Genomic DNA, 14,256 nt, shown 5'->3' with positions numbered 1-14,256 from the left:
TTTTTCTCCAAATCTTGCTTGGGTCAGGAGGCAAAAGATTGTTGAGAGAGAAGTGGGGTTGAAGAAAGAGGCGCAGTTGAGAGACTAACAGAGAAAGAGAGGTTTGTAGGAGCCATACAAATGACCTATCTTCCTATAACATCAGTTTCTCTGGACCAATTTGGGGAGGGAAAGAAAATCTGTAAAAAAAACATTTTGATATTTTTAAAGTTTTAAAGGAACATTACGCGTCAAAGGCAAAATTCTCTAGCATTTTTAAGCTAAAACAGGACACTGGTAAATTCCTTGCTTGGGGCAGGGGCGGGGGTAGGCGGTTAGGAATTCTGGCTCCTCCCCCGGCTAGGATTGGTTCCCTTTGCTCTTAAGTTTAGCGGAGGAGAAAAAGCCCGGCTCCTGGCACCAAGTGAAGGCTGCTATTGTGGTCTCCGGGGACGGTGGTTGAAGGGTGGCTCAGTGCCCGAGGGCATGGCCCATCAAGAGGCTCTGGGAAAGGGCAGTCCTGCGTCCCCGCTGTACCCTTGGCGACACGGTCTGCGTGGGAGGGGAAGAGTGTGAGCCGCGGTCCCTGGCGCCGCCTCTTCTCTCCGGCTGCACCCCAGCTCTGGCTCCACGTGGTTTTCACCACTGGCCCCGCAGACCGGGTGGTCCCAACGCTGCTCGGGATTGGAGAGGTCGTGGCGGAGAACCGCGAGCCCCAAAGGAGTGAGTCTGTGATTTCGTCGGAAAAGAGCGAGGAACACGCTCTGCGGGAAAACTGGACTCCACAGGCTTCCGACGACGAACCTTGGACAGAGGGTCCGGGAGTCCTGAAAAGCCAGGTGAGCGGTCCTAGGGGAAGGACAAGCCAGGGTCATCATCCGGACCGCCATGGCCGTGCACGCCCGTCGTCTGTGCCACATTGCCTTCCACGTGCCCGCGGGGCAGCCCCTGACCCAGGATCTGCAGCGTCTCTTTGGTTTCCAGCCCCTGGCGGTGCGGGAAGCAGAAGGCTGGCGGCAGTTGGCCCTGCGCAGCGGCGACGCGGTCTTTTTGGTGAACGAGGGCGCAGGGCTGGGGGAGCCGCTGTATGGCCTGGACCCACGTCATGCTGTGCCCAGCGCCACCAACCTGTGTTTCGACGTGGCGGACGCGGGCGCCGCCGCCCGGGCGTTGGTCGCGCAGGGCTGCAGCGTGCCGGTGCCCCCGGTTAACGTGAGGGATACGCAGGGCACAGCCACCTACGCTGTGGTCCGCTCGCCCGTGGGCAACCTCAGCCTGACACTCCTGGAGCGTGCGGGCGTCCGAGGGCCTTTCCTCCCAGGATTCCAGCCCGTATCCTCTGCAGCCAGCCCGGGCTGGGTCAGCCACGTGGACCACCTCACCCTAGCCTGCATCCCTGGCAGCTCCCCCACACTGATGCGCTGGTTCCACGACTGCCTAGATTTTCGCCACCTTCCACTGAGTCCAGGTGAGGACCCAGAGACAGGCCTCGAGGTGACAGCAGGATCTGGGCGAGGGGGACTGAAGATCACCGCCCTGCAGACCCCACCAGGCAGTGCCGTCCCCACTCTCGTGCTGGCTGAGACCCTACCGGGGGCTTCTAGTGGACAGGACCAGGTGGAGCAGTTCCTGACCCGGCACAGGGGACCAGGACTGCAGCACGTTGGGCTCTACACACCGAACATTGTAGAAGCCACTGAGCAGGTAGCAGCAGCTGGGGGCCAGCTGCTGGCTCCTCCTGAGGCATACTACGAGCAGCCGGGCAAGGAAAGACAGATCCTAGCTGCTGGGCATGAGCCTAGCCTGCTGGCCCGACAGGGGATCCTGCTGGATGGCGATGAAGGCAAGTTTCTGCTTCAGGTCTTCACCAAGTCTCTCTTTCCAGAGGACACCTTCTTCCTGGAGCTGATTCAGAGGCAGGGGGCCACAGGCTTTGGCCAGGGCAACATCCGGGCCCTATGGCAGTCGGTGCAGGAGCAAGCCACCAGGGACTTAGAAGCCTGAGGAAGGTTGTGGCTGGTTTCAGCCTCCTGTACTGGAGCACAGGGCCAGCTGAACTGAGAAACACCTGCAGAGGCTTGGGGTGAAGGGCTTTGTCTCCAGGGGCCAGGTACGGCCACCATGTCTTCGGTACCTACCAGAACTTGAAGCTCTCACTGGGGTCCAAAGAGGTGGGATTTTTTTTTTTTTTTTAAACTATGAAATGTTCTTACGTAGTCTATAACTAACATAAAGAACGATAAAGGAATTATAGTAGGAAATAGAACTTACCAATACTTTTGAACCATCTTTGTGACCTCTGATCCCATTTCTCTCCACCATATCCCCCAATTTTATGATTATTAACCCTTGATTCGCTGTATTGTTTCACTACATATGAAACAATACAGAAATAAATTTAGTGTTTAAGGTAGGAATTTAAGACAGAACAAATCCTCCCGCTTCCCTTCTCCCTAGGGAGCAGCCTCTGTGGGTGGGGAGGGCTTGGGTCAGGACTGAGCCAAACCACCTGCTCTAGAACAATACTACTGCTACCGTCAGAGCTGACCAGAGATCTGGATTAAGGGTGTTGGGCCTCGGGCAGGGGGCCCACTGCAGCTGCTTTCTTCCTCTCTCCTGGGGGCTGGGGGGGGCGATCACTCTGGACAGAACACTCACCTCCGTTTGCCCCGGGCTGGCTGGGAGTGCGGGCAGCGGAAGACAGCACCAAGCAGGACTTCACCACTTTCTGGGCCCCTCTGCGGGGAAGAATGAGTGGGCTAGGGAGGAGGTGGAAAGACTCCAAAAGGACTATAAAAATAAGCACTTTATTTAAAAAAAAAAACAAAAACAACGGATTCTCAGGAAGTGGGGGCTTGCAGAGGCGTCACTGGGCGGTACTGTTGAGGTGGGGTGTATCCATGGGGAGGTGAGGCCGGAAGAAACTATCCAGGACTTGCTGGCCTGGGCCGGGCCTTTTCCGGCTGGATGGAGTAGACACCAGGGACCGTTTGGAACCCTGTGGAGAAGCCAAAGGAAGGAGCCACTCAGGGGGCAGCAGAGTAGCAGAGTGTCCTCTCCTGCCCCCCTCTCCACGGCCCTGATAACAGCTCAGGTTCCCGTCTGAACGCGGTAAAGCTTCCAGCCGGTCTCCATTATCTACACCTTCGGTCAACTCTGAATGGCAGCCCAAGGTAGTCTCCCTAAGATACAAATCGGATTCCTCTCTCCACCAAAAATGCTTTTGTGGCCTGGTGCCCCTGGCCCTGACTGGCCTGCACAGGCCCTGCCCATCAAATGTGTCCTTGCGCGCGGCACGCCGAGTTACACCAGCTTTGCTCACACTACTCTGGGGCCTGGTAGGAACATTCTTGCTGCAGACTCCCCTCCCAGACCTGGAGATGATGATTCATTTCTTCAAATCAGGTTACCAGCTGCTGCTTCTAAGCAGTCTTTCCTGATCTTTGCCTCCCAGACAGAACAGAAAGCTCTCATAAACCACAAAACCTAGTACAAGCATTTTTCACACACCTGTGACCCTATTGTCTCCATCATTTGTTCTTATTCTCCACCCCGGATTCCAAGCTCTAAGGTCTCCAGGGAAGAACTATTACTCTGCTGCCCACAGCCAGGTCTGGAGGGGATAATGTTCACCCAAGCACGTGTCATTTAACTCACTGAAAACCCGTGGGTTCGGGGCTGGGGAAAGATGGCTGGGTGAGGGCCAAGAGACTCACCTTGCGGGTCCCTGGCTGTTGGCCCTCATACACACGGAACACCTAGCCAAGGAGAGGGGGAGAGTGCAGGGCTGGCATCTTAACCCCAAAGAGCCAAACCCCTGTGGTCTCTCAACTTCATGCCCCCCACAACACACCTGTTTAAAATATGCTTTTGTGTTTCCCTGTTTACATGGTAATAGGTTCACAAAGAACATACAGGAAACACAAAAAAGTACAAGGAAGACAACACAAGTAGTGCCTTTTTCATAGCGGTGGAGACAGCAGCAGTGTGAAACTCCTCGCGGGTCAGCCAGCGAGCACCAGATGGCGTGACGGTCACCGGGGTCTGCCCGTCCAGGGCCAGACTGTATACTTGATATGTCAGCTTGATGTGAGAGAAGGTGTGGACCACCTGGAGGGAGAACCAAGGGGCTGAAACAGGCCCATGAATGTGCCTACAGAAGCCAAGACCCCTGCCCCTCGCTTGGGTCCCTCACCTGCCCCAGGTGCTGGAGGTGGGTGGCTGGGAGGGGCCCAGCCCAGCGCTGAAGCTCCCGCAGCAGGGCCTCTCGCTCACATGGCCCGGAGGGCTCTGCGGTCACACATGGGAACTCCCACAGTCCTGCCAGCAAACCTGAGAGAAAGGGCAGCCAGGTGTGGCCAGGCATTAGCTGTCGACTCCTCCGTGTCCCCCTTGGTGCTCCTGCCACCACCCTGGGCTCTGAGGATCTAGCTACCTGAGCTGGGCCTCTGCACCAGCAGAATTCGAGGAGCTCCACGGGCCCTGGGCTGCTCCAGAACACAGACAGCAGAGCACTCCTCCCTGGGGGGCCTGCGGCTGGCTTTTCTGGGGAAGTTGGTCACTCCCAGGGTCTGGTCCCAGGGCTCCGTGGGAGGCGCACACAGCTGGCACTGCCCCGTGCTGGGAGCTGGGAAGAGAGAGCCCCAAGTGCTGCTCAGGCCCCGAGAGCAGGCCAGGGCGCAGCTCTGCAGAGTCTTATTCGGGGTGTAGGACAAACTGGAATGAGGCTTCCACAAGCAGGTCCCCAACGCTGCAGTAAAGGGCTGGGGCTGGCACTCACCACACTCCTCCACATCGGGGCTGCCTGGCAGGTTCTGCAAGGCCAAGCGCTGTTCCCGCTCCACCTAAGGGGCATGAGGCAGATGTCACGCAGCAGGGGCTACCGTCTAGGGCCCCTGCCTGCCCTTTCCCCAAATGGCTCACCCTCCAGTGTGCACGGCACAGGCTCTGCACTGGGCACTGGCTGCAGCGTGGGTGCTGTGGGGTGCACACCGTGGCCCCCAGCTCCATGGCCGCTTGGTTTGAGTCCCCGGGCCGGGCGGGGTCTACCAGCTGCTGGGCTAAGCTCCTACAAGGGAATGTGGCTATGAGCCAAAGACACTTTGGAGACACCCTTCCCGGTCTCCCCATGACCCCGAGATCCTACCAGAGATGCTGGGAGACGAGGGTGCTGCTGGGATCCGCACCAATGGCTCGGACTCGGCACAGGACCCGTACGACATTCCCGTCTACCACACCGGCTGCCTGGCACAGAGGAATCCAGGAGTTAGCCTATTCTGGGAGGAAGAAGGGTGGCACGCACCAAGCCAGGGTGGGCTGGGGACTCACCTGTCCAAAGGCAATGGAGGCAATGGCTCCAGCTGTGTACCGCCCCACGCCAGGTAGGAGCTGCTGCAGGGTCTCTGCTGTACGTGGCACGTGGCCCTCTAGTTCCTCTACTACCTGATTGTGGGGTCCAGGGAGGCTCTAGGTTATGAAACACCTGAGGCCCTGGGCCTCACCCCCTTACCTTACCTTACCCCCGTCACTCCCTCACCTTCCGGGCTCCCTCCTGCAGCCGCCGGGCTCGAGAGTAGTAGCCCAGGCCCGCCCAGAGCTGGTTGACCTCCTGTGGGTGAGAGCAGAGAGATCAGTGGTCAGTCCTCACTTGTCCCCATTCCCCCCACCCCAGGGTGACTCTTACCTCCAGAGAAGCACTGGCCAGGTCCTGCAGCGTTGGCCACTTCTATAGCTCGAAGGCAAACAAAAAGAAGCAAGCCCAAAGTCAAGGGAAGTGGAGGAAACCTTCTTCACCCCTACCCCAAAGGCTGGGCTCTCTCTGGGGTCTGGCTCATGACCCTCCCCTTCCTTCCCTGGAGTCACCTGCATCCATCGGGTATAATAGTCGATCACCGTGGCAACCTGGGTCTGCTGCAGCATGACCTCTGAGACCCACACTGGGGGAGAGGGGTTGGCGTGAGGGCGTGGACGACCTGCCCTGCTCCCAGCACACAGCCCCTAGACCCCAGACCAGTAGGCATCCAGGCAAAGCAGCCCAGGTCCCAAGACATGCACTCACCAGCATATGCCCGCCTGTCCAGGTCCACCTCCCCCTCTGCCTGCCAAAGCAGTCCCAGGAAAGGAGTCAGTATGGAGACCACTGGATACCCACCTCCCACCCTGCTGTCCTGTCCCTCACCTGCTTACCCGCCTTCTCCAGGGTAGGTCCCGCTTCTCTCGGTCGTACCAGCTCAGGAGCTTCTCCCGAAAGACTGTGACCTCAGCTGTGTCTCTGAAGAGATGGTATGGGGAGAAGGCCTGCAATACCACCTCCTCCTGTTGCCTGGCCAAGTCTGCTGGGACCACAGGAAACTCAGGTATCGTCCCTGCCTAAGCCATGCACCAGGTACCCAGGGCACTGCAGCCTGGCTGCTCCCACTTGGGTGTCCCCTCCCCCCAACCCCGTGCTTAAGCTTTGGATCTGAAATCAGACCAGAATTCTCTAGCTGTATGTAACCTGAGCCAGATTTCCAGCCTTAACTTTCCCAGGGTGGTACGGCCGCCTTCTTTGACTCTGGGTCACAATGAACACCCAACAGTTTCAGCCGAGCATAACGTATACGTGTGCGGCGCTTTCCCATTTACAAAACTTTCAGGCTCATAAACTCAATCGATCCCATGAAAGCCACAAGAGGAAGGAAATGCGCAGACAACTGCTCCATTTCACTGGTAAAAAAGCAGCCGTTCAGGGCAATCATCCCAAAGTGACACAGCAAAGTCAGAAGAGACCTTAATTAGTCCCTTAAGGTCCTGACACATAACTGTGCTCCCTTCCCAACCCGAATCTCCCTCCCTTTCATGGCCAATGAATCCAGCACCTTCGTCTTTGACTAGGACTGAGCTCCTCACCATTTGGGGTAGAAGGCTTGACCCAGCTGCTGCTAAGGACACATTTCTTCTTTCCCTCCTGGCGGGATGCCTGCTTCCTGTGATGACTCCTCACAGCTGTTCGCGGCTTCTTCATGATGGCCTAGAAGAGAAAGGCCCAAAGTGGTCAGTCACAATGAGGCTGAATCTTGGGGCCCCACAATGGGTATAACAGCCACCTCCCTCTCTGCAACCCTCATGATAGAGTGTCTAGCTTTCCTCACTCTCCAGATGCTCATGGGTTCGCTCTTGGCAGGCTGTGGCACTGAGGGATGACGAGCAGGGCTGAGTTTCTGCAAGTGACTTCAGAGAGACCAACATAAGCGGAATCTTGGAGACACGCAAAAGAAGAGACCAGGGCTGGGCTGGGCAGGATACACCTGTGTATCCCGGATGCTCACTGTGACTCTATGTGTGGACAGGGGCTTATGAGGTGTGTCTAGAAGCACGCGGCGGGCAGGAAGTTTATCTGGTAGAGATGCAGCACATGAAACAGCCTTGAGCCATCATGTAGTCCGAACCTCCTTTCTTTTTTTTTTTTTTTTTTTAAGATTTTATTTATTTATCTGACAGAGAGAAATCACAAGTAGGCAGAGAGGCAGGCAGAGAGAGAGGAGGAAGCAGGCTCCCCGCTGAGCAGAGAGCCCGACGCGGGGCTCGATCCCAGGACCCTGAGATCATGACCTGAGCCGAAGGCAGCGGCTTAACCCACTGAGCCACCCAGGCGCCCCCCGAACCTCCTTTCTATAGAAAGGAGAAACCAAGGATCAGAGATGGGAAAAGATTAGCCTGAGAGCAGACGGCAAGTTGGGGTGGTGGCAGTGGTGGTGGGAGCGGATGTGCTATTTTTATTCCTAATCTTTTCTTGTAGTAAACCAAAGCTGGCTGCCCACTGGTAATAAGAAATGTATCTGGTTGATCTTCATCACTCCCTTATTGTTCTTTTGGTTAGTGAGGGCTTATCGTGTGCCAGACCCGATGCTAAGTTAAGCGTTTTACCCCTCCATCTCCAGATAATGTCATTAGGTATATGCTTGTATCACCTCCACTGCAGTTATGAGGAAACTGAGGCTTCTAGAGATGAACCAGCCTGTGCACCCAAACCCAGAAGGTCTGCCTCCCGAGACTGCACTCCTGTGCTGTGCTCCACCAGTCCCTGCTGAGCCCCTGCTTCAAACTCTTAAAACCTCTCTTCATCACCTCATTTTCATCAAGAGCTTCCTTCTTCCTTCAGAGAAAAGTGAATGCACAAGCTTCCTGTCCTCTGCACTTACCTGCATTCTCTTGCTCCCTCTCCTCCGCATATGAAACAGTGGTCTCTCCCAAACCGCGCTGAGCTCAAGGTCCTGCTCCTTTATCCCTTTTACAAAACCCACTCTCCTTCCTTTCCGAGCCAACCTATGGTCACCAAACTCATTAACTCCATAATTCGTCCTACAATCTATTTTCCAAAGAGTAAAGCCGTCTTTTAAGACACGATCGTCTCATTTTCTTACTTAAAACCTTCAATGGCTTCCTACTAATTCACTGAGTAAATATTTATGTAGTGCCTATGTGCCAAGTAGTTTTAAGTACTTGGAAACTTCAGTAAATAAAACACCAAAGGTTCCTGTTGTTATGGAGCTTATATTCTAATGCGGGAGGGGGGAACAATAATAATTAAATTATATAGGATGTTAACTCATAAATACTAATACAAAGAGAAGATGTAGAGTAGGTGAAGGGGATAAGGAGTGGTGATGGTGTAATGTTGCAATTTTATTTTTTTAAAAGATTTTATTTATATATTTATTTGACAGAGAGAGTGAGAAAGCACAAGCAAGGGGAGCAGCAAGAGGGAGAGGGAGAAGCAGGCTTCCCACTGAGCAGAGAGCCTGGTGTGATGGGGGGGGGCGGCATTAATCCCAGAACCCTGGGATCATGATGTCAGCCAAAGGCACACGCTTTACGACTGAGCCATCCAGGTGCCCCCTGGAATGTTGCAATTTTAAAGCACATGGTCAAGGTGGGCCTTATTAAAGTGATATTTGGCCAGTGATTTCAGGCAATTGAAGGAATTCGCCAAAGGCATCCTACAAAGGAGCTAGTGCAATGGCCCTAAGGAAGGTGCCTGGTGTGTTTGTAGAATACTAAGGAAGCCAGTGTGGTTAGAATGGACCCAGGAAGGATGAGCAGTAGAGGAGGTCAAAGAGGTAAAGAAGGTAGGGGGCACAGGATCTCTAAGTACCTTGTAAGCAATGGAGGACTTTGGCTCTTACACCCATTGCTCTGAGAACCCAATCCTCTTAACACAGTCTTGTAGGCTCCAAAGATCCCCACTCACTATGCTCCAGCCATATTTGCCTTAATAGTTGCTTCAATCCCCCACATATCTGTCCGCCTTGACATCTCACCCAATCCTTTTTCTCTATTTGGACAGCTCTTACCCTGTTCTTCACCTAACAGTTACTCACTCTTTCAGGTCTTCCCCACCCCCCACCCCTTTTTAAAGATTTTATTTAATTATTTGACACAGAGAGAGAGAGAACAAAGCAGGGGGAGCAGCAGAGGAAAAAAGCAGGCTTCCCACTGAGCAGGGAGCCCGATATGCGGCTCCATCCCAGGACCCTGGCTGGGATCCGTGACCTGAGCCAAAGGCAGATGCTTAACTGACTGAGCCACCCAGTCACCCCATTCTTTCAGGTCTTGACTTAAATGTCCAAATCAGCCCCCCTCCCCTAGTCTCACAATCTTATGTAATTCTTCATTTTTTCCCTCTTATACTAATTGTAATTTCACATTTATGTTTCTTTGATCAGTGTCCGCTTACCTGACTTGACTACAAAACTCCATGAGCAAAGACTGAGTCTCTTTTGTTGACTATTGAGTCCCCAGTGCTGAGCACAGTTCCAGGTAAGTTGTATACAACAATCACTGTTAATTAACCGGATGAAATATAGTAAGAGGTTTCTTTCTTTAGAATGGGAGAAATCCAGTGCTCGCTTCGGCAGCACATATACTAGAATGGGAGAAACCAAACGATACTGACTAATGATGAAAAAGACTCAGTGGAGAAAGGTTGAAGATGAACTAGAAACAGTAAATAAAGAAAGAGCTGAGACTCCTTGATGGGAACCGGAGCCCGGGAGACAGAACCGGCCTCCGGTAAGGGCATGTCGCTCACGGTATCAGGATTCAAGTGCAATCACCCTGGAGGTCAACTGTACTTCCTGTCCGGATTATTGCAAAGGCTTCCCTGCCAGTCGGTGGCTCTAACCCCTCTGGCAGCCTCGTCTCGAGTCCCCCTACCCGCCTTTTCACTTCCTGGAAGTGAGGTCTCCATTCTGCTTGTGAATTTACCTATTCCCATTAGATCCTTCTTTCTCCCTACACTGCCCTGTCTGTGCCTAACTCCTGGGCGCGCTTCAGGCTGGCCCGGGCAGCCTCCCCGCAGCTGGGGACCGCCATCCCCACCCCGGGTCCGCGTGGATGAAGACCGCATAAAGCCGCCGCCGCCGCCGCCGTTCCCGCCGGAGAACGCAGAGAACGCATTACCTCCAGTTCAGTCTCCCGCGCCCGGCTTCCGACTCGCTCCAGGGGGCGTGGCTCCGACCGCAACGGCGCCAGCCAATAGGTCCCCGCGCGCGCCGGGCCGCCTCCTCCGTGCCAGACCCGGGTGGTGTGAACGGAAGTCCGACCCGTCGGCGACTCCGAGGGCGAGGCCCCACCCCGTCCCCCACCGCCGGAGCCGCGCGGAGAGCAGGCAGGCGGAAGCTCCGCGTACCCACCAACTACTCAGGCGAGGGCGCGCGGTGTCATGGCCGCCGACAGTGGCGATGGCGCAGCCTCAGCCCCAGCGGCTCCTGACGGTGAGTGGCTTTCTAGGGCTTCCCGCCTTAAAACCCTGTGCGCTCCGGAGAGGGGAAGGCCTCGGGCTCTCGGCTCTAGAAACTAACGTTCAGAGGACCAGGAAAGAGCCACGAGGAGACTACAAATCCCGGTGGGCAGCGCGGCTCGGGCTGCGGGAGCCTGGCGCGTTGAGAGCAGTCGGGGCGGGTAGGGGCGTGTCGGGAGGTGTAGTCTAGAGTCCTGGTTCTGTTACGTGGCGTGAGTCCGAAGAAGTGGAATGTATTGGGAGCTTGGCTGTGAGAAATTATTTATGAGGCTCTGGAGGGTACTAGTTACCGTTGCTTGTGGCTCCTGGGGCCCCGTGGGAACAGTACTCTGGAGCTTTGGGGGGCATTAAAGGAGTCGCATTCCTCAAGCCCTGAGAAGGATTTCCTGCGGAATGTGGGAAGAAGGAACCTCACAGATCGTTTATCCAGCGTTCCACTTCTAAAGATTGTGGTGCTGTGGGGAGAAGTAGTTTTCCCAAAGTCTGACGTAAACCACTGAAGACGCCGGCCTTTCCCCCCCAAATTCAGAGCACTGCTCACCCCTAGGCCTGTGTGTAGAGCAACATGTGATACAAAGGCTTGGAGGACAGAGGTGCTATTTCTTGCCTTAATGGAAACTGCCCCCCAACATTCCACCCCGAGCCATGGCCTACACCTTGGTACCTGTTGCTCCGGGCCCCTGCCCCAGCATTACCATCCACGCTCTCTCCTTAGCCTCAGGCGGTGTCAGCAAAAGCACAAAATCTGAGGAGAAGCTTGCAGTCCAGGTGCCCGTGGTGGATGTGCAGAGTGACAACTTCAAGGAGATGTGGCCATCCCTCCTGTTGGCCATAAAGACTGCAAGCTTCGTGGCTGTGGACACGGTAAGGGCAAGGGAATGGGGAGGGCAGGTAGCTGTGCGAGGGCTGGTGCTGGGAACCTGACACAAGACTCTCCCTTTCACACTCCCAGGAACTGAGTGGGCTTGGGGACAGGAAGAGTTTGCTGAACCAGTAAGTATAAGCCCTGATCTTGGTGCCAGCCTTGGCAGGAGGGACAGACTTCATCCCTGGAGTAGAAGTCACAGTCCTGGGTGGTTTGAGGGCTAACTCCCAGCCACAGCCACTCCCTAAACCCAACCCCAAGGTGCATCGAGGAACGTTACAAGTCCGTGTGTCATGCAGCCAGGACCCGTTCTGTTCTCTCCCTGGGCCTTGCCTGTTTCAAGCAGCAGCCAGACAAGGTATAGACTGATCTTCCCATCCCTGCTCTGTGGCCGCGGGGAAGAGGGTTGAGATCCCGGAGAGCATCGGGTGTGCGGTATTTCTATCCCAAATCCTGATGTAGCAGATCCTTTCTCTCTCAGGGTGAACACTCCTACCTGGCTCAGGTGTTCAATCTGACCCTGCTGTGCATGGAAGAGTATGTGATAGAGCCAAAGTCTGTGCAGTTCTTGGTACAGCATGGCTTCAACTTCAACCGGCAGTACGCTCAGGGTATCCCGTACCACAAAGGCAATGACAAGGTAGGTCTCCAACCTTGACACTGCCCCTTCTATGATTTCATTTCTTCCTAACTGGTCTGGGTACAGGGAGATGATCTGCTTCTTAGGGAATATGGGAAATCACTAGGGATAAGGCTAGGGAAACAAGCCTGATCCACAATAGACTAGCATAGGGAGCGAGAACTTTCCAGATAGGGGCGCCAGGGATAAGTGTTGTGCAAAAGAGGCTCCCTACAGGACTGTCCTTCCCGATGACCCCTTTCTTTCCACCTAGGGTGATGAGAGTCAGAGCCAGTCAGTGAGGACACTGTTCCTGGAGCTAATCCGGGCCCGCCGGCCCCTGGTACTACACAACGGTCTCATAGACTTGGTGTTCCTGTACCAGAACTTCTATGCACACCTGCCCGAGAGCTTGGGAACCTTCACTGCCGACCTGTGTGAAATGTTCCCAGCCGGCATTTATGACACCAAATATGCTGCTGAGTTTCATGCGCGCTTCGTGGCCTCCTACCTAGAATATGTTTTCCGGAAATGGTGAGGAACTGGTTCAGGTTTAGGGGTGGGGCCTGGTATAAGCCTGACTATTTCATTCATTTAAGGTATTTATTGAGTGCCTACCATGTGCCAGGCACAGTATTTGGTGCTGAGTATTCAGCAGTAAGCAAAACTGACAAAAACCCTATTCTCTTGGAGTTTATAAGCTAGTGGGCCAATGCCCTCTTATGCTTTTTCAGTGAGCGGGAGAATGGGAAGCAGCAGGCAGCTGGCAGCCCACACCTGACCCTGGAGTTCTGCAACTATCCTTCCAGCATGAGGGCCCATATCGACTACCGTTGCTGCATGCCCCCTGCAACCCATCGCCCTCATTCCACCAGCGTCTGTGACAACTTTTCGGTGAGAGCACCCACCCACTTCTTGGGGGAGGGGAGGTTCTGATGCCTGGAACGCCTCTCTAAGCCTTTTCCTACCTCTAGGCCTATGGTTGGTGCCCCCTGGGGCCACAGTGTCCTCGGTCTCATGATATTGATCTTATCATTGACACCGATGAGGCTGTGGTGGAGGACAAGCGGCGACGGCGGCGACGTAGGGAGAAACGGCGGAGGGCTTTGTTGGGCCTGCCTGGGAAACAGACCTCTGAGGAAACTGAGGATTGTCCTCCAGTGAAGCAGGTCTGTGGCGATGGCCTCAAGGCTGAAGAAATGGAGCAAGAGGTAGCTGAGGATGAGACTAGGACCCAGCCTGGCTTGGAGCAAGGTCACAAAAATGACTTGGAGCTGGACCTTAAAACAGCAGGGCCAGAAACAGCTGATACAGCTGCCCCAGAAGCGCCAGGGAGTCAAGCCGGTCCTCACCCTGTGCCTGGGGATGGACTGCATCGGGCTGGTTTTGATGCCTTTATGACAGGTTACGTGATGGCCTATGTGGCAGTGAGCCAAGGACCCCAGCTCTGTAGCTCTGAACCCTGGTTACCTGAATGCCACAACAAGGTATACCTGAGTGGCAAAGCTGTACCCCTCACAGTGGCCAAGAGCCAGTTCTCCCGATCCTCCAAAGCCCACAACCAGAAGATGAAGCTGGCTTGGGGCAGCAGCTGACCCAACTTCCACCTAGCACTCAAGGCCCAGGAAGAGAACAGAGTGGAACAGAGGTGTCTGGGTTCCTCTAACCTGTAAATGTTCTACTCCCACCTTCTACAGAGCTGGGGGTTTGGGGTTGGTCTTGGCCTGGACCACCACCTTTACTCTAGAGGGTAAGGAACAAGGGTACAAGTAAGGAGGCTGACCAGCACCTGTAACACAGACTTTATTTATTTTTAAATCTGAAAGTGTCTTGGGAAAAAGTATTACCAAAAAAACAACAGAAACAAGTTATGAAAATATTTGACCAGCTTCATCTTTGGTTATTTCTTATTGCGGCTCTGTAAGGACAGATTGTTCCCGTGGCTCCAGCCAGAGCAGGAAGGGAAGAAAATCCGCCTGTGCATAAGCCATTTAACCACCTGGTTGTATCACA

At 54.6% G+C, this 14,256-nt stretch overlaps 3 protein-coding genes across 18 annotated transcripts; 2 read left to right on the top strand and 1 right to left on the bottom strand.

The window, feature by feature from the left end:
* Nucleotides 1-386: 386 nt before the first annotated feature.
* HPDL (4-hydroxyphenylpyruvate dioxygenase like) lies at nt 387-2,263 on the top strand. The gene has a single exon (XM_047723901.1). The coding sequence runs from the start codon at nt 868-870 to the stop codon at nt 1,981-1,983; it is 1,116 nt and encodes a 371-aa protein (XP_047579857.1). The 5' UTR covers nt 387-867; the 3' UTR covers nt 1,984-2,263.
* A 507-nt stretch (nt 2,264-2,770) lies between these two features.
* MUTYH (mutY DNA glycosylase) lies at nt 2,771-10,549 on the bottom strand. 15 transcript variants are annotated; one of them, XM_047723889.1, is made up of 18 exons: nt 10,420-10,549; nt 7,287-7,413; nt 7,110-7,188; nt 6,868-6,988; nt 6,166-6,314; nt 6,038-6,077; nt 5,842-5,915; nt 5,663-5,704; nt 5,516-5,587; nt 5,308-5,421; nt 5,126-5,223; nt 4,903-5,047; nt 4,760-4,823; nt 4,415-4,606; nt 4,175-4,311; nt 3,937-4,089; nt 3,696-3,737; nt 2,771-2,977 (listed from the first exon to the last, which is right to left on the bottom strand). In XM_047723889.1, exons 3-18 carry the CDS (start codon nt 7,122-7,124, stop codon nt 2,846-2,848), a joined length of 1,590 nt encoding a protein of 529 aa, XP_047579845.1. In that variant the 5' UTR covers nt 7,125-7,188; nt 7,287-7,413; nt 10,420-10,549; the 3' UTR covers nt 2,771-2,845. The 15 variants fall into 15 exon arrangements, with proteins under 15 accessions (XP_047579845.1, XP_047579838.1, XP_047579842.1 ...); XM_047723882.1 differs by having other exon boundaries at nt 7,105-7,413; XM_047723886.1 differs by having other exon boundaries at nt 6,166-6,311; nt 7,105-7,413.
* Nucleotides 10,550-10,600: 51 nt separating this feature from the next.
* On the top strand, nt 10,601-14,124 carry TOE1 (target of EGR1, exonuclease). Of its 2 annotated transcripts, XM_047723900.1 has the most exons (9): nt 10,601-10,733; nt 11,475-11,623; nt 11,712-11,752; nt 11,886-11,982; nt 12,106-12,264; nt 12,518-12,777; nt 12,978-13,137; nt 13,218-13,885; nt 13,930-14,124. In XM_047723900.1, the coding sequence occupies exons 1-8, from the start codon at nt 10,682-10,684 to the stop codon at nt 13,836-13,838; spliced, it is 1,539 nt and encodes a 512-aa protein (XP_047579856.1). In that variant the 5' UTR covers nt 10,601-10,681; the 3' UTR covers nt 13,839-13,885; nt 13,930-14,124. The 2 variants fall into 2 exon arrangements, with proteins under 2 accessions (XP_047579856.1, XP_047579855.1); XM_047723899.1 differs by having other exon boundaries at nt 13,218-14,124.
* The last annotated feature ends 132 nt before the right edge of the window (nt 14,125-14,256 follow it).

Source organism: Lutra lutra, chromosome 4 (assembly GCF_902655055.1).
Source record: "Lutra lutra chromosome 4, mLutLut1.2, whole genome shotgun sequence".
In the NCBI taxonomy this organism is placed as follows: domain Eukaryota; kingdom Metazoa; phylum Chordata; class Mammalia; order Carnivora; family Mustelidae; genus Lutra; species Lutra lutra.
Note: the sequence above shows the minus strand (reverse complement) of the source record. Positions and strands in the feature narration are given on the sequence as shown.